General features: G+C 37.3%; 1 protein-coding gene across 1 annotated transcript in view; it reads right to left on the bottom strand.

Moving 5' to 3' along the window:
- RGS10 (regulator of G protein signaling 10) overlaps positions 1-20,396 on the bottom strand; it is a 463,550-nt gene that overhangs the window by 202,824 nt on the left and 240,330 nt on the right. Inside the window, exon 3 of the mRNA XM_044056078.1 lies at positions 5,614-5,700. Within this exon, the coding sequence (XP_043912013.1) occupies positions 5,614-5,700 (87 nt within the window). The remainder of the gene's footprint in view (positions 1-5,613; positions 5,701-20,396) is intronic.

Raw genomic sequence — 20,396 nt, 5'->3', positions numbered from 1 at the left:
GCAAAACTCTGTTAGTAAATTAGATGCTTTGTTAAAAAATTATATTGATTTTTGTAACAAGCACAAGGAGTGCAATGCTGTGTTTTTTTAACTTAGATAAGATTGTTGAGAAAATTAAGATTAAAAAGAGCAAAAATATAGATAGAGATGCCAAGGACTATGAAGCAGGTGTGGCCTACCCATTAGTCTCTAGTGGAAACACTAACAATGTACAAATTTATAGTAATATTAATAATGATGTTTTTGATGAACTAACTGACGATTTGCAACCCAATGAGGACAACCACCCAGGTCCCATCCCTTTAGGTCAACCCCTAAGGAGATTGGAGAGGATCCAGAAACAAGGTTACACCCACAGGAGACAATCCAGTGTGGGTTACCAGGGGGACCAACACCATCTACCCCAGAATTTTTCTGGGATGGGGAGAGGGAGACGGGTGAACTGGCAACAGACCAGACAGGGCAAGTTTTAGACAGCAACAGTGAGATTTCTATTATATCCAATGACCACCAGGACTTTAAAATGTATAACTTAAGTAACATAGAAGTTACAAAAGACTGGGCGAACCTGTTTCAGAAAGGGTTAAATTTTGTACCCTACAAGAAATTTAATATGGAAAAAACACTTTTAGACGTCATGCTTTATACTAGAAAACTGAACCTGAGTGTCAATGTAAGTGAAATTGGGAACAGTCATAATTTACCAGTTGGATGCAAGAAAACAAGTATATACCATCCCCCATTGCATCCCACTTTACAACTGTTCCAAGGCATTTGCACAAAGGAAATCAGGGACTTAAACAGGATAAAAGACAACAGTAAACTGTCCAATTTAACTAAGGAGGAGACCATCCTTCTAGACAGCATTCCCAACAATAGACAGGTTAGAGTCATGAAACCTGACAAGGGGGGTGGTTTGGTAGTCATGGACCAAGAAAGGTACATAGACTGTATGCTAGAACATCTTCTTGGAGATGGATATGCACAAATATCATGCAATGAGTTAAACATTGCATATAGTCATGTAGATATGGTGCTTTCTGACTTATTTTTTAAAAATCAGATATCTGAAAAAGAACTGTTTTTTGCACACAGAAACATCCCCGGATCCCAACTATATTTGCGATCTCAAAAATCCACAAGAATATCTCCCACCCACCATTAAGGCCCATAGTGGATGCGAAAGGCTCAAAGATTATTAGTACTGCCAAATTTTTGGATCATAATTTAAAATCTGTTTCTGAGTTCATTTTCTCACATTATTAAAGACTCCTGGGACTGTCTTAAAAAATCAAGCAAGAATTTTTTGACAGCAACATCATTTTTATAACCATTGACATCAAAGATTTATTCAATGTCATCCCGCATTCGGAAGGCATTGAATTGTTTTACGATTTTTTGTGCCAACAGACTACATTCTCCCATACCAGGATTCTTACACTTAGGACTTTAATGGAACTAGTCTTGGAAAATAGTTTCCTGATATTTGAGGGACATCTTTTTAAGCAAAAATCAGGTATAGCTATGGGGGCAACTTGTGCACCAGTTTTTGCTAATATTGTCCTGACACAATGGGAATTGTCACATCTGAATGGATGACATACTGTTCTTTTTACGGGCGGTACCTAGATGACATCCTTATTTTCTGGAGGGGGGACCAGGAGCAGTTGTCTGAATTCCTACTGTTTCTCAACTCCAGTACTACTTTTCTTGGAGTTTACCATGGTAACTCACATGGAATCCATCAGTTACCCTGATATACAGATTTCCAAGGATTTGGAGAACAATCAGTTTTATTCAAACATCTTCAGGAAACCCACATACTTGAACACCCTTCTCCATTTGGACAACTACAAACTATGGGAGTCTATTTCTTTAAGCATTTCAATGCCTAATTATTTAATTTAACTTTATTTAACTAATGATTTAATTGTTTGATGTATAAAAGGATGGTCTATCCGACTGTCTGGTATTCTGAAGAAGTCAATCCTAATATTTGACGAAAGCGCTTAATAAATTTAACTTTTTCTGTATCCTGCTCCATTTTCCATGCTTTTTGTTACTTGGTGTTTCTCTGGATTTGCATATATATATATATATATATATATATATATATATATATATATATATATATATATGTGTGTGTGTGTGTGTGTGTGTGTGTGTATATATATATATATATATATATATATATATATATATATATGTGTGTGTGTGTGTGTGTGTGTATATATTTATATCCAGGTCTACATTCATTTATCGAAAGTACAACTCTTAGAATGCTAAAAACTCAAACTTATATCAGCGAAAGTGCAATTTTCTGAAAACAGACTTTCGCGAAACACGGATAAGTGAATTCTGTTTGGTCATTACAGGTTTGGAAGTAGAGACGAGGTGTGTTTTCTTGTTTTTTACAATTGTAATGGAGTGTAAGGTTTCGGGCAGTTGGGGCTTTTAGGTATAGGTTGTGGTACAGTGATGATAAGGAAATGTACCCTTTCCCCCACTGTAGAGTGATCTTGGAGTTGGTATATATAATTAGCAAGGGGTGCAGGGGGAGCTTGCCCTCCTGCAAATTATTTTTCCATTTCAATTATCTGTGTTTCGTGAAAGTGCATTTTTGGAATACTGCACGTTCACTGATGTGAGTTTGGGTTTTTAGCATTCGAACAGGTATACTTTCAGTAAATGAAAGTAGACCCATTTTTATATATATATTTATATATGTGCTTAGGTCAGATGATCAGTTTTTCAATAACTCAAATTTCATATGGTTGAGACCATATATTCAATTTTCTGAAAAATTGAAGCATTTGTATGAAGATCACTGTAAAGTGTGATCTCTGAGTTGATATATATAATTTGCAGAAGATGTGGGGTTCTCAGAATTTAAAAAAAAAAAGATAAAAAAACAAAAATGTAGATTTTGGTTAATTCGTGTTTTCGGAATGTCTAACTTAAAGTCTCAACCATATGAAGTTCAAGTTTCCGAAAATTCGATAATCTGACAGAAACTCATATTCAGTTAATAAGGAAGCCTACATTGTTGTGCTAGGAGACACTTAAGATAAAAAGACTGATTATTTTCATTTATTTTGGGTATTTTGAACTTGTTAGCCTCTGTAGGGCATTGATACGATTGGATCTATTTCAGTTTCAGCCTGGGGTAAACAGAAAGATGACAAACAATGAAGGATAAGTAATATATGTAGGGAATGAGCTACAACATGAAGGCTTGCTTATTGGTTCATAGATTGGTACTAAGCTATCGGCCCTAGGGCCTATACAAGCCTAGCCATAACAATTTCCAGGCTTTTTCTTCCCACAGAATTTGCTTCACAGGTATGTCTCACAGTAAATACAGAGGACTGAGGATATTGTCTAGGGTTTCGTCCTCTCGTCTTCCAGTTCACTAGTGTGTGACTTTGAGCAAGTCACTTACCCAGTAAGTGCTCTACCTGATGTATTTACTCAGTTAACAAATTACTAAAAAAATGATTCCACTAGAAAAGAATTTGTGATGACAATGTTTCTAGTGGATAACTAGAGTAGTTCATTGTAAAGTGAGAAAGAAGTAATGTTACACGACACAGATCAGGAAATATACATACAGTAGAGCAATAAATGACAAGTGGTAGAAAAAAAGTTATATAACAGAGGAAATGAATCCTGACTATAAAAAAGATGAATGAAAACCCTTGGCAAAATATCAAATCACAATCATTACCAGGTAGATAACTTGGGCAATTAAAGGATACAACATCATGCTTCTTGATCACATGATGTTGCATATGGGCAGATGTACCCTGGGTAGACAGATATTCATTAATGCCTATGTAGTGTGGAATGCAATACCTCTAGCAGCCTATGCATATCTTGCATTCCAGAGCATTTTCTGAAAAATAAACTTTAAAAGCATAAAATAAACAAATGTAAATATTTTGCGAAGAATAAAAGCTATTAAAACTGTACAAATAGCAATGTTATCAGTAAGAAGTACTCTTCATAGCATTAATAGTCAATGCATTCATAGTCTTTTCCATTAATATTGAAATATATTGTAATGCACACAAACCCCAAATTATATTTTTTCTAAACTTTCAAAATTTTTCATATCTTGAAAACTATACAACCCAGACATATATTGTTAGAACATTTTAGTTAACCAGATATAAGCTTTCACATAACAACAAGAAATTCCTCTAGAAGTGCATGATTACGGAGATATTTACAGAAATAAGAAAACATATGTTTAATTGTATAATAGAAATACAATATCTCTCAAGATGTGCAACTTATAGTGCAACTATTAAAGCAGTTTTCTTCAACAGCATCTAAGGTTTTACCTAATGTCATGCGACAGTTTGTATGTCACTTTTTTTTTGAACTATTAAGTACATATGGAAACATTGCTTATTTTCATAATTATTAACGAACTAGCAATATTTTCAGTACAGTGACATAAACCAGCATTTTCAGTGACTTGTCCTGTCTCCCAAATTGCTGTTTCACACCATACACCTCAATAAAAGGTGAGTCTCTCAGTTTGTTTGTTTGTGTCTTTTGGCTTTTCCCGGTTAGGGGTCGCCACAGCGGAACTCTGGTCCGCTAATGACTGGCAGTAGATTTTTACAAACTGGCTTGCCAGGCCTAATGCACAACCTTCAACGAAGGAACGCCCATTCACTCATGTCGCTACACAGAAGACGCTCTAACTGAGAATGGAACGGGCAACGTCTAACTGTGAGGCAACAACGCTACCGCAGCACCACCACCGTGAGTCTCTCAGTAAAGATGAAAATATGAATAATAAGTGACAAACAAGGATTAATTTCTCTGCTGCAGAACAATCTTAGTGTCATTTTATTAATAACATCCTATCCTTTCTAATACTGCCTGTTGTTAGCTGGTAAGTCACTTCATTTAAGAAGATTGACCCAAAAAACTTCTGGATGCCATAAGGAGCTGTGGGTGTGAACTGGAAGTGTACCAAAAGGTGTTTTAAGCTTTAGTGAGTTAAATGATAGCACTACATTAATATAATTACTAATGCAAGAATGCAGTATATCTGTGGATTTGGTAAGGGATCTGTAGGTCTTGAAAGAATTTTGTTGTTCCTTTTGTGGTTAACATCACAGGAAGTGGTACTCTGCAACTGCCAGGCATGAATGCAGCAACATTAAGCCTGGATGAACCTGTGATATGTTACAATATAGCTCTAATGACTAGTTCTGGAAAGCGTGTCATAAATGTGCAGTAGGCAAGAGATCATGTGAGTGACTGAATGTCAGTCTGTTGTGAATCTGATCTGTGGCTACCTACGTACGGCGGGGCCTGTGGGAAATTATGTTACTCATGTGAAGGTCTGTGAGATGGGAAAATGTTCCTGTTATGGCAAAAGCCAGAACAATGGTATTCCCCTACAAATCTTTTTGTTAGCAATGAACCTTTTTAGAGTCCAAGCATTTTAACTACTCTACTTTTTGGCCTTCAGTACCTGATGAGATAGTTGCTCTGTGTCCAAGATGATTGCAGGTAAAGCCACTGACATTTTTTTTCCAGGACTGTAATTAAAAAACATGTAATACAAGATATGATATGGAAACAAAATACCTGTTTGATATCTTGAATCTTCTTAAATTCTTCACATGCTATCCAAAATAAAACATTTTCTTCACTAAACTCTCGCTTTAAAAATTCCTGTAAAGAGAAGCAGACAAAATAATGACACTCTATTGAAGCATTTACTTTCTCAAAACACACACTTAAGAATAGATATAGACTCTAAATGTACTGATGCATCTGTAAACTTTAACCATCGTAATGTGTATCAGTTTCAAAATCGTGTCATATAATTTAGTGAATAACATAAATCTATTATGACCAGAAGTGTTCTGTTGTACTGCAGCTGTAAGCATACATTTATTAGTCATACAAACTTAAAACATATTTATAACATAGTTAATTATATAAGACATAATAGATTTATGTTATTCACTAAATTATATGACACGATTTTGAAACTGATACACATTACGATGGTTAAAGTTTGCAGATGCATCAGTCACATCAGGAAACAATATTCAGAGATGATTGCACCAACATCTAGTAAGAGGACTGCAATATCCAGCAGATGGACATGACCCCCTTGAAAGACCTACAGTAGCTCCTGCACCTGGGTCTGCAACTTTCAGAAGTTTCACTGTTTGAAGTTTTTCATTTTTGTGGTCCCCTATCTTACCAGTTCTTGGTGCAATCATCTTGAGAAACAAGAATAAGGATCACAATTTCGAGCAATTGGACATGCCGCCCTTGAAGGGCATATGGTAGCTCTTGTTCCTGGGTCTGCACTTTTCAGGAGTTTCATTGTTTGAGATTTTTCAGTATTGTGGTCTTCTATTTTGCAGTTTCTTGGTGCAATCATCTTGAGATAGTGTTTCCCGATGTGATGATAATCAAATTTTCCATATTAAGCCACCAGAATATGTATCACTGTAATTCTCTATTTTAAATGTCTTCTGTATTAAATATAAGTTAAATATACTGTTATCCACTGAAAAGAAAGCACTGTCCCTAAATAAACTGCTTCTCTCATACTAAAGCAAGTTTACATGCCATCTAACATAAGTCAAAGGAAATTAGGTACACAGTTGGGTGAAGTGCAGTAGGCATTAAATAAGTAATTTGGGTAAGAATGCATACTACCAGTTGCTTTATTGACTGCTCAGGGCTGAAGTAGAGATATGTTTGCTGGCCAATCTACATTGCCTGTCATACTGCCTCACGAGCAGACTTCAGTCTTGATAGATGTAGCAAAGGTGAGAAACATTTATTACTCAATTTGCTCCTCTTCATCTTTGTATGAAGTACTACAGTAGGTGTACAGCATGGTGTGAGATCTAGTGGAGGCCAGGGTTCTGATGAAAGAGTTAAAGCTTGCAAAACTATCAGAAGGAAGATCTTTCACGTCTGTGTAGATCCCTTACCCTGCTGGAGAACATGCATGGAAGCTATAATATGCCTATTTAAGATGCTGCTTTGGTGATTTATTTACATTTAAAAACTGACCCCATCCAAAATTTAGCTGACCGATCAGTTAATGATCAGCAACCATGGACTATGGAAGAAAACAAAGGTATCTAGCTGTGGGACTCAGAGAAAAATAGCCAGAGTCATTTAGGTGATGTTACTTCATGGGCTTCTCAACTTTGCTTCCAGTGCAGTGTCACCTGTCAGGACATTTACTAGGTCAATGACAAACCTATTAAAATGGAGGTGGGGGAGTGACTAAAACACCAATATCACTAATAGAATCAAGGACAACCTCTGATTACAGAGGGTGATTTTTGTCCAGTACAATGGCTCTTCCCTCTGGCAGTCCGAGTGGGTATCCTCAGATTCACTCCACTTATACATAGATGCAGAACCCAGCCACAGGATTGGGAGGTACTCCACTTATACATAGATGCAGAACCCAGCCACAGGATTGGGAGGTACCTGAATGCAAGATGGTTTTCCTGCTCTTGGTCCACCACTTGGTAACAACTAGTTAAACGCATCACCTTCCTTGAAATTTTACTGATCTGAGTGTGTGTGTTCATCTGAAAAGACAAATTCAAAGACCACAAGGTTGTTTTCCATTCAGTCCTGCAGAAAATATCCTCCCATTTTCAAAGGTTGCAGTCTGTCATGAGGTTGTCTGTAGTTCTCACTTTACAAATCAATTTAAATTTCTCTTCCAAACATGTCCCTGGTGAATGTAATGCCGTACCTGCCAGCCTTTCCTATTTTCATCTTTCCAGATTGTGACGAATGGCAACAGGAACCCAGTAGTTTCCCACGCCAGTTCCACCTCAATTATGGCCAACTGAAAAAGAATGATAGTAGCTCTACTAAATAAATCCTGGGTGACCTATACTAGGGGAGCTTATGTGGGAGCATTAGCCAAGTTTAAAACATTCTACCTAAATTTGCTGCAGGCCGGACACCTTGAAGTGCTCACTCATCATTTAATAAACAGATGTGCCTTGCAGCAGTCAGCTAGCTCGATGCTTATTCAAGTCACAGCTTTAGGCTGGCTGGACAGGTGCCTTGGCCTAGCCAAGTTTACAACTCACTGGACAGTGATTATATTACTGAAAGGTTGGGGTCAGTTAAAAAGTGGGAGCAGAGATTCAAGATGTCCCATTGGTTTTCTTTTACTTTACACTTTGATTGTGGACATCTAAGAAGTAGCAGAAGATTTTCATTACAAAAAGCAAAAAGGGGAAAACCCTGGTCCAGTAAGACTGGTAATCCAAAACAAAACCAAGACTCATCGAGTTACACATCGGAAATGCTCTTTATTAATCAAAAACAGCATAAATCCACATCCTCAAACCATACTAGTCTTACATCGTGGGGTATGCACGTAAATAGATCTACTATATCAATAGTTACAAATAAAAGTTGCTGACAAAATAAGTTAGGTTTCATACATTTCAGAAAGTCCCAAGAGTCTTTTAAGACATGGACATCACTAAGAGGAATGTGTTTCAATTTAACATTTATATACCTGGCCAAGGGGGCTGTGACTGGACCTTCTGCTGAGACAATTGGTTTCAAGGGGGATCTAAAACATCCTTGTGGACTTTTGGTATGCTAATTATACAGGGTATCTGGGGTTTGTCATTTTTCGAAAAAGAAAAAGTATCTGAATCTATCAAACCATCCACAAGTAAATCATTTAAGGTCAAATGTATCTGGTGGTAGGCACTGTGCATTCCTCCTGGAGGAATTGTCCGGAACAGGTGGGTGTATACCAGCTAGCAACAGTGGTGAACTCAGTGTGAATAAGATGCATAGTTATGATGTAGTCTGAAATGTTTTTAAAAACAATTATTTGTTATTCTGTGATCTGTTATCAATAAATGGTCACACTAACAAAAGTTGTAATTTATTGGAAGGGGTGACAAGGGGAAAATTGATGTTTGCCTTGTAAATTAAATTGTCTCCTTGAGGCCAATGTACAAGTCAGTAAGTACTAGGAGTGACCACATGGTTTATGATCCTGGTTGACTGGCCAACTGTAAATCTCTTGGTAGAAAGCTTCAAGACACCAGTAACCAGAAGTATACCTCTGAGTGACTGCAGCACAGGAACCAGTTTTCTGAATTTAAAATTTGGCACCTTCTTTTGTTCAATAAGTTTTAATCTTAGTTAAGTACTTTTGTCTCCCACAAGAGACTTCATCAGAACTAATCCAAACAACTGAAAACTACAAATTTAAATACAAAAATCCACAATGATTGGTGGTTAAAATGCCACTCCATTACATCATAATTTGATTTCTGCATTGCATTGGCTACTGTTACTTTGAAGCTTCAAGATACCCTCCCTCCTTCTCCAATTCCAAGGTTTCAATCCCAGTGGCCCATTATTGGCAGAGGGGTGGCCACCTTCTGGCCTTGCCCCCCTTATCCCCCCCCCCACACACTTTCTCTGTCCCACAGGATAGCAGCATTTGACTAAGGGGAGGTGAATGGCAGATAAAGATATGACTGCTAGCTGATTGGGAGGAATTGTCTGGAACAGGCAGGTTTACACCAACCAGCAACAGTGGTGAATTCATTGTGAATAAGTTGCATTGTTATGATGTGTTTTTAAAGTTTTTTAAAAGCAATTATTTGTTATAACTTGATCTGTTGTTTCAATAGCAGAAGTTGTTTGTCATTTATTGGACAGGTCAACAAGGGAACAGCAGATGTTAAAGAAAATAATGCAATATTACAGAGCATTGCTCAATAGAAACATTCTGTTCAGTATTTATTCTGCTGGAAAATAAACAAGTAAATATTTATTTATTTATTTTTATTTTACATTTGTTTTTATTTTACACTTGTTTACCAGGGAGGTCTGATTGGACAGTGCTGTCCATTTTCAGTTGAGGCCCGGGGAGAAAATTTATTTTATTTATTTATTTAGTTTACATTTGTTGACCGGGCTAGTCCAGCTGGATACATATCCATTTTCAGCAGAGGCCCGGGGAGAAAAGCTCCTCGAGAGTACAGAAAAGTATTTTACTTAACTCAAAGTAAACTAAAAACAAATTCAAAGTTTAACAGGTGGAAGTAACATATATAGTTAAGCTAATTTAGTACATGAAAGAATATATTGGAGTAAGTAGTTAGGAAAAAATAAGGAAATGTGTACAGTTCAAAACACATTTGATGTAGTATCTTATGCTAAATATATATATTAACATAGTAGGGAGACAGATAGTCATGTTTTGATATAAAAGAGAGTCCAATAAATTGAAAGGAAGATATACTTCTGGTTATCATTAGGCAGTTAGAATATACAGTCAGTAAGATTTAGTACCTTAGTAAGAAGAAGACATGAGAGGTTAGTCTGGGTTCAGACAGGTGCACAGCCAATGAGATTTGAGGTAGGTTTTAAGCCTGCTTTTAAATTGTGTTAGTGAAGGTAGTGAGGTTAAGTCACTGGGAAGAGAGTTCCAGTTTTTACCTATGGTATTAGAGAACAGAGAGTCCCCTGCCTTGTTGTAGGTTTTGTGTATTTGTACTAGTATTTTACTAGACGAGCGCAAGGTCTTAAGGTTGCAGTATGGGGTGATAAGGTTGGTAAGAATTGGTGTGTTGTTAGGCTGATACACGATTTTATGGACAAATGTTAATTGTGTAAATAGAAGTAGATTGCGTAACTCTAGCCAGCCAAGATTGTGATAATTAATACAGTGATGGGTCCTAAATGGAGAGCCTGTTGCAAATCTCGCTATATTGTTGTAGGAGATGGCCAATTTGTTCATGTTGTTTTTTGAGAGGTTAGTATATATAGGGGAGGCATAGAGGAGGGTAGAGAGTAAGTGGGTCTGGGCAATAGTAGATCTTGCTAGTGGGGTAAGAAAGGATTTGATTCTATATAGGGAGCCTAGTTTTTTGTTAAATGTTTTATGGTATTGTTAATGTGGTCTTCAAAGTTAAGGTTATTGTCAATCAGAACTCCTAGGAGTTTTGTGTTAGAGTCGGGGGATATGATGGTTCCATTGTTAGATGTGACAGTAAAGTGTAGAGATGTGGCCCTGTGGGTGGGGGAAAAAAGTAAAAGTTTTGTTTTTTTAGGATTTAGGATGAGACACTGATGATGTAGCCATTCCTCAGCTGTGTTAAACACTTTTTGGGTGAGAGATTGAAGCTCTGCTGGAGTTGAGGCTGAGCATATAAATGTGGAGTCGTCGGCATATTGAATTAAGGAAGCTTGAGGAATAACAGTATGCAGGTCATTAATAAAAATAGAGAATAGAAGTGGTCCAAGTATAGAGCCTTGGGGGACACCTAGTGCAATGGGGAGATGGGGAGATAGGTTGTTTCCCCACATAACTGCTTGTTGCCTATTGCCTAAGTAGGATTCAAACCATTGTACAGTAACAGTATCAAGGGATAGGTTTTTTAGTATGTTTATGAGAAGTTGGTGGTTAACCATGTCGAAGGCTTTGGAGAGATCAATAAAAAGGGCTGAGGATAGAGTGTTGTTATTGCGATTTTTATTTATACAGTCGGAGAAGGATAAAAGGGCAGTAGTAGTACTGTGAAATGGCCTAAAGCCGTGTTGGCAATTAGCTAATAAGTTGTTATCTATAAGGTGTTTTAACAGTTGCATATGAATGCATTTCTCCATGATCTTTGCTAGAGGAGATAGTATGGCAATTGGTCTGTAATTGGATAGTTCCCTAGAATTTCTACCCTTGTGAAGGGGGATAATGTGTGCAATCTTCCAAATGGAAGGAATAGCACCCTCAGAGATTGTCCTGTTAATCAGAATGGAAACTGGGTAGGCTATGGCATGTGCTGCTTTTTGTAGATATTCTGCAGGCAGGAGGTCGGCTGCAGTGGTGGTAGGTTTGAGTTTTTGCAAAAGGGTTTGGATAAGGGATGTAGGGATGGGTTCGAGATGAAATGGGGGAGGTAAGGTGGTATTGGAGGGTGAAGGAGATGAGCTGTTGGGAGATAGTTGATTGGCAAGAGACTGAATGGTCTCAGCAAAGAAGGTATTAAAAGTACTTGCAATTTGCTTTGGATTGTCCTGATCAGCACCAACAGGTGAGGGAGTGACAGTACGGCCTGGGTGTAAGAGAGCATTTATACCTGCCCAGAATTTTTGGGGTTTACTTTGCTGGGTATTTTGGAGTTGAATGTAGTACTGTCTTTTATCTGACAATATTGCTTTTTTTGTCTCACTTCTTAGCTGTCTGAACTTTATGTGATCTTGTTGGTTTTTAGTAGTACGCCATTTGTTCCAGATTTTATTTCTGAGTAGCATTTTTTGTTTTGTCTCTTTTGAGAGCCAGGGGGCAGGTTTGTTTCTAGTTTTAATAGTCCTTTTTGGAGCATGGAGGTCAAGAATATTTAGGAATTTACTATTAAAGTAGCTTACTGCTTCCTCTAGGATTAGACTTTTGAGGGGTGACCAGTTGCATGCTCTAAGTTCATTTTGGAAAATATCAGGGTTAAAATGTTTATTACTCCTGATTGCTCTATAGGTAATTGGATTTGGGATGTCAGTCTTGACTCTAATTATGAAGGTGAGAGCATGGTCACTTATATCCTCAGGGAGAGTCCCCACATGATAACTTTGTTGATGTCTATTTATTAGTATCCAGTCTAGGGTACTTTCAGTGTTATTGTGTTTATTGGTCCTTGTGGGGGAACTTACAGTTTGAGTAAACCCATGTAGATTAAGATGGGTAGAGGGCGGTTGAGAAGTACAGCTTTTCCAGTTAATATTAAAGTCTCCGAGTACTATAGTTTCTTGGGGATAGTTGGTTGATAGCCAATTCAGGATATTTTCAAGGATATTAGAGTTATGCCCTGGGGGAAGATAGACAGCAATAATATATATGGACTTATGGTTATTGAGTTGGATTTTGGAGATAAGTATTTCTTCATTACTAGTTAGGGGGCTTAGAGTCAATAGAGGTTACTTGTAGTCCAGACTTGTATAGTATAGTTATTCCACCTCCCTTTTTAGCTAATCTATCTTGTCTTAAGGTGCTATATCCTGGTGGAGTAAATTCATTATCTTGTATAGTTGGTTTGAGCCAAGTTTCAGTAAGACACAGGATATCAAATGAGTGGACATCTATGAGAGCGTGTATTTGGGCAACCTTATTATTTATGCTTCTTATGTTAAGATGGGCTACTAATAGTGAGTTGGGGGGTCTGATAAGGGATTGGGTAGAAGTGAGGGTTGCTGTATGGGTCACTGTAGAATGTGTAAAGTTTGGGCCAGGATTGGGTTGGATATCTCCATCTATTATTGTCTGGAGTTGGTTGCTAAGTGTAGGTTGCAGGTGTTTACCTATAAGGAACAGAGATTTCTTGGCTTGAGGCCTATAGTATTTGATGTGATTTAGTCTGTGATATTTTGCTGATAGGTAGGCTATTGTACTAGGTGTGTTTGAAAGAGATTGAATATAAGTTATGGGTGTTGAGCAGGTTTGCTTTGTTGGGTAGTAAAGGTTTGTGTGGTGGGGATGTTCATAGAATGTAAGTAGATAAAGTATAAAAAGAATAGGTATGAATAAGGATAGAAGTAAAAGTTTCCATTGTGGATAGGTAGTTAACAGTGACATAGTAGCAGTGTAGAAAGTAGAGTAATGATAAGCTGAGTAGGTTGGATAATATAGGTGAATCTTGGGTGTGGAGGTTCTGGCACTTTAAGGGGTGGGATTCTATGATAAGTGATAATTGAAGGGGTGGGGCTAGAGTGAATAAATGTAGGAGTACTGGGGCGGGTGGGAATTGGGGGCAGGGTAGGGGAGCGGAGTGAATTCGAGGGCTTAACGGAGCGGGATAGAGCCAGTGAAGAAGAAGGACCCCAGGAACAATCAGTGAAATGCTGACTACTGAGGTAAGGTGAAGATGTGACTGGAGGAGAGTGAGTAGTTGTAAGAGTAGAGGAGTGACCAGGACTGGGAGAGCAAAGAAAAGTACAAGTCAAATATGTGATAATTTGTGTATCAGAACATTGAGATAGGTTTGTAGGGCAAATCCTTAGGAAAAGGAGAGTAGAAACAATAGACTTTTCTAGTGTGTTTTCAGGTCTAGGAGTAGAGGAGGGGAGCAGAACTCAGCAGCTTAGATAACTTGTAGGTAGAGTGATGAGGTTTGGGAGAAAGGATTAGAATAGCTTGGCTGACCTGGCTAGGGAGCAGTCCTCAGTTACATGTCATTATGGAGGTCAAGTATAGCAACAACTAGAGTCATTATAACACATACTTTCTTGGTTCCTTTTGGATTAGAGGCTAGGGAGAGGTTTAGCTCTATCCTATAGTTCAGGTAGAGACCAATTGCCTTAGCATAAGGTTTATATCTTGGCTTTCAGGCAGGACAGATTCTCATTCACTAGTTCAGGGCAAGCAGGGTAGAGTGCTGGGTGAATAAAGGGAGAGAAGAAGACAAAATTATAGGTAAACAGAGTGTTAGTGGAAGGCAAAAATTAGCTGTTCCACAAAAAAAAAATAGTCAGATCAGGTGATAGTACCAACAGACAGTCAGAATGGCAAAGATGTGGCTGTTAACTGAACAAATTTCCTTATTCGACCTTAGTAAATGCATTCACAAATACAGTACTGTACAAAAGTCTACTATAATTACAGCACAAAAGCATAAAAAAAGCAGAAATAAAATCCTTTAACTTTCCTGTAACAGTATAAATCCTATTGAAATATTATAATGGTAGTGTGTATATATAATAACCATAGTTCTAAATACACAGAGCAAGTAAGTATTGGAATACTATGGCGATATCAGGTTAAAGTAATCACACGCAGTAGGAATGTTTACTACCAATATGTGCAATATAGATAAATGTTAGCTTGATTACTGTGGCATTATCAGGTAACAAAGGGTAGACAGTAATAAAGTTAGGAATCCCCTCACTACCAGTCAGGAAACACTAAAAGCAATAGGAAAGTAGGAATCCCCCTTACTTACAGCCGGAAGCACCAGAACGCTAAAACAATATGTACCTGGTCCCAGAACAACAGCGCTAACATTACACATTACAAAAGCTCCAGAACAACTGCTAACATACTATACATAAGATATTTACATGAGCATTGTGGTTTACACATACAGTTATAAAATATAGCAGATAATAATATATGATTGCATAAGATATTTACATAGGCATAGTGGTTTAGACTTACAATTGAAAGTATAGCAGGTAGTAACATATGATTGTTGTTCATACTGTATGTTTAGTAGAGATAATCTTGTAGATGTACTGAAGATAAGACAAGAAAGGAAAAACTAAAAAAGGGGGAGAATATAGACAAGTTCATATGAGGTACACTGATATTTTAAGGGAAAGCTTTTCAACTGTCTATGGGAGAGTTAGTGGGTATAGACGGGACAGTGGGGAGTAGGTGGCAGTGAGTTGGTAAGTAACGTCTGATAATATACAGTACATTTGTGGGAGTTTTAAAGGGGAGGTAGGATAGTGGGTAGGGGAAAGGAGTTAGAATATGTCAGCCAGGTGCTAGGCAGTTACAAGTAACGTGATAATATATAGTGCATCTGTGGGAGTTTTAAAGAGGAGGTAGGATAGTGGGTAGGGGAAAGGAGTTAGAATATGTCATCCAGGTGCTAGGCAGTTACAAGTAATATGTGGTAATATATAGTGCATCTGTGGGAGTTTTAAAGAGGAGGTAGGATAGTGGGTAGGGGAAAGGAGTTAGAATATGTCATCCAGGTGCTAGGCAGTTACAAGTAATATGTGGTAATATATAGTGCATCTGTGGGAGTTTTAAAGAGGAGGTAGGATAGTGGGTGGGGGAAAGGAGTTAGAATATGTCAGCCAGGTGCTAGGCAGTTACAAGTAATATGTGGTAATATATAGTGCATCTGTGGGAGTTTTAAAGAGGAGGTTGGATAGTGGGTAGGGGAAAGGAGTTAGACTATGTCAACCAGGTGCTAGGCAGTTACAAGTAATGTGTGGTAATATATAGTGCACCTGTGCAAGTTTTAAAGAGGAGGTTGGATAGTGGGTAGGGGAAAGGAGTTAGAATATGTCAGCCAGGTGTTAGGCAGTTACAAGTAACATGTGATAATATAGTGCATTTGTGAGAGTTTTAAAGAGGAGGTAAGATAGTGGGTAGGGGAAAGGAGTTAGAATATGTCAGCCAGGTGCAAGGTAGTTACAAGTAATGTGTGATAATATATAATGCATCTGTGGGAGTTTTAAAGAGGAGGTTGGATAGTGGGTAGGAGAAAGGAGTTAGAATATGTCAGCCAGGTGCTAATATTTGGTGAGCTAGAAGAAGTTGGTTTAGAGCTAAGGTGTTAGGGAGTTCCAGCCAGGAAAGCTGTTTTAGGGCCTGACAGTGGTGGGTGTGGTAGGAGGAGTTTGTGGCAAATTTTGTTATTTTGTTGTAGCATACTGATAGCGTGTTTAAATTGCTCTTGTTTAGATTAATTAGCACAGGAGAAGCATACAGTAAGGTAGAGAGAAGATGGGTCCGAGCTAGGGTAACTTTACTGTTGGTTAGGAAGCTTTTACATCTGTAAAGAGTACCTAGTTTTTTGTTGATTTTTGGTTATTGTATGAGCTATGTGTTTGTCAAATTTCATATTATTGTCAATAATGACCCCTAGTAATTTGGTTTGTGTGACGGGGAGATAGGGGTATTATCTAATGCAGAAATAGAGAACAGGGGAGTAGGTGCTGCTGCTTTGGAAGGATGAAAGAGCATAAGTTGGGTCTTTTTAGGATTTAGTATTAGCAGGGAGTTTGCTAGCCAGGGTTCAATGGATGTAAAGGCTTCTTGGGTCTTGACGTGAAGTTGTTGGAGAGTGGGGGCAGATCATTTCCAAAAGGAAAAGACTTGCATGTAATATGGCAATGCAACACTTATATTTACGCCCTTGCATTATTATGTAGATATTCTGATATCTGCGACAAATGCAAACATGACTTCCCTGTATTTTCATGAAAGGAACACAGCAGGTGATTGTGGCACAAAGACACATAAATAAATATATCAAAATGTTAACAGAGCAGGGAAGATGTGGAGCAACTTAAGGTACAAGATCTGAAATTCTTATCTAGACCTCTTATTATTTATGTTTATTTAATGTTATTATTTATGTTTCTAAACTGTTTATGTTAGTACAGATACAAGATGTGTATATATATATATATATATATATATATATATATATATATATATATATATATATATATATATATACATATACACACACAGACACACACACATGGAATTAGAACAATTTATCAGTGTCAAGGTGCACTGAAACATAATGCATTGGAAAATGCCACTTCAAATTAACTGGGCTGCAGCCTACAGCAAATCCATCAAACACACCTAAACCAGAATAAAATAACAAAAACAATGTTTTTAAGAGGGGAAAGCTCCCCTGTACACCCTATGCCACCAGTGTTTTATATATGATTACTCTGAGATTGTACTACACTGGGGAAAATGACTAAATCCACTCATCCCTTGTAAAATAATTTCAACAAATATACATTTCACTAGACCAAATACAAGCAAAACATATAACACATACTGTAGAACACTTGTATGTATATTGATCCATCTATAGATTTTATTCACCCAGTTACAAAGGAGAAATATATGTTCAATGTGACTGCTGATTGTCACAGCAGGAATTTGATGTATTTGGTCAAGTGCAGGGCATGTAGTTGTTTTTACATAGGTAAAACCAACAGATCCCTCATGGGGAGAATGAGGGAACATTTGTATTGTATACATAATTTGGATGAAGGATGCCTTGGCCAAACATTATATAGAATATGGTAGAGAACATATATTTGCCTTTAGGGTTATTGAGATAGTAAATTATGATAAACATGGTGGTGATTTCAGAAACTACACAGAGAGCTATGAGCTATCATGGATCGTAACTATGAAGGCAGATAGATTTCCAGGTATTAATGGGAGGACTTCCATTAAACCTGCTTTAAAACCTAGAGGTCTCTTTAAATGAATTGTAATTATTTTATTGAATGGACATTTTGAATGGTTGATTTGAATGATAATTGACATTGTTTTTGCTATTTATTTCATTAGATTTGTGCAGTACATGGTCTGATGAAGCACATTGATTGTGTGAAAGTGCTCATCTTTTTTTATTAAAACTGTGTTATTTTATGGTTGCTGCCATGTTTTGGTGCTGTTTTATTTTGTTCTATATTATGTTTTGGTTGACCAGCACCATTCATTCCTACAGGACTGTTTGTTCTTTACATATAACACATACTACTGAATTCATGCTAAATTCTACCTAGCAACAAAACACAAACGTACCACCTAATGTTCCAAAGAGCACTTTCAGTAGTGCTAAAAACATAATTTATTTATTCATTTTTAGCAGGGAACTGATCGACAATGACCTTATTCATGCTCAACCCATGTTCAAAGGAAATAAACAAACATATGACTTTTACACAGACAAAGTACAGAAACAGAAATGTTAATACAAGTGAACTGCATTCATGAAGTACAGTAATGAGAATCTGAAAGGTTTACAGAGAACTTATCAGTCTCTCTTACCCATCATGCTATTAGAGTATTTAATTATTCTTTTTCATACAAAAGTTACAACTGGCATTGCAAAAAAAGAGTTGAAAGGGAAAGATTAGGGATAAACAAGTTTGGAGAACACAAAGTTATTTTCATGGAGTTATTTGAAAGGAAAGATTATATGACTGGGATATTTAGAAGGACAACAAGTAGGGTGTAGAGAAAAGAGATGGGAATAAATGTAAAAGGACACTGTGCAGCATTGCTCTGTCAGTTTTTATATGGTGGGTTTTCTCTTTAGCTGTAAAAGTTCAAGATACTGAGTACTGATAATGGAGGATTGCTGTGACTGATCAGTGAGGACTGTCATAAGGTGACGGTATCTTTTAGTAACATTTACATTCTGCTTGCTTGAAAAGGTGATTTTTTTAGACTCTGACAGAATTTATACATGCATACATATGTTGTTGTCTTTCAGCTTTTCCCAGTTAGGGGTCGCCACAGCGGAACTCTGGTCCGATAATGATTGGCAGTAGATTTTCACGGTGCCGAGTTGCCAGCTCGACGCCCAACCTTCAATGAAGGCACGCCCATTCACGCATTTCTTTCGGAACGCCACTTGACCCACAGGGAGGACATGCAGACTCCACACAGAAGGCACTCCCCCCACACTAGCTGAGAATCGAACAGGAGAACCTCTTGCTGTGAGACAACAACGTTACCGCTGCACCACCGCGGAATATACATGCATACATATATACATACAAAATATTTCAAGCACAAGCATTAATGCCCTTCTAGCTTGCAAATATACCAAAACAGTTGTCCCCATAATAAAGGTGTCCAGGCTGCTCTTAAATATATCCAAACTAGTGCTTACTTTAATGTAATTTCATAGTTTATTCCATGCATCAGCTGCTCTCTCAGATTACCAGTCAGTACACTTCTCACTATTATAGAATCTTCTGCATAGGTTGCTTGATGGTCCCCTACTACTTTCTGATAACCCTAAATATTCCTAGAGGTAGTTGTCTCTAAATGCCCTATATACCTGAATAAGGTCTCCTCTTAAATATCTATATGAGACACTGTACAAGTTCAGATATTTTAGTTTTTAACAATAACTTCAATTTTCACATCCATGGATGCCCTTGGTATATTTCCACTGTACTCTTTCCATGCTTGTTTTCTTATAAGGTTGCTATATTGTTATTCCATACTCAAGTCTGGGTCTAATGTAACTAACAAACAATGACTTCATAATTTCTGACTTCTTAGACTTTATAAATCTTTTTATAGAACCTACACTTCTATAACTATCATTAATCAATTGGTTGATATGATTAGAAAAACTCAAAGCTGGCTCTACCCATATACCCAGGTCCTTAAATTAATCTACAGTTTCAATCACTGTGTGCTGTATTAAATATCTACCTTTCAATGTATATCTCTCATATGCTTTGTTTTTGTTTTATTTATCAGCATATTATTCTTCTGTGGTCCCAAATGGTCAATTTACACAAGCTCTTTTGCAGATATGCCTTAGCTGTAACACGTAATCAGTTTACTCAATTTCAAGTCATCTGCATACAGACTATAGAACACTTCAGATAAAAAGATAGATCTGAAAAATACAATTTAATGGGTCTAGGACAGAGTTCTGTGGGATGCCCTGACTGTAACCTAGAATTTCACCTGTCCAATTGCTGTATGATACTTGCCATGTCTTATTTGTAAGCCATGCAGCTATCCATTTATGGTAAGGAAGTATATGGAATTTATATGTGTAAGGATCCATCCCCATATTTTCTGGGAGCAAGAACTGAGA

This window comes from Protopterus annectens, chromosome 14.part0, assembly GCF_019279795.1.
Source record: "Protopterus annectens isolate FY-2018-M chromosome 14.part0, PAN1.0, whole genome shotgun sequence".
Lineage (NCBI taxonomy): Eukaryota > Metazoa > Chordata > Ceratodontiformes > Protopteridae > Protopterus > Protopterus annectens.
The sequence above is the reverse complement of the archived record's forward strand: the minus strand, read 5'-3'. Positions and strand labels throughout refer to the sequence as shown.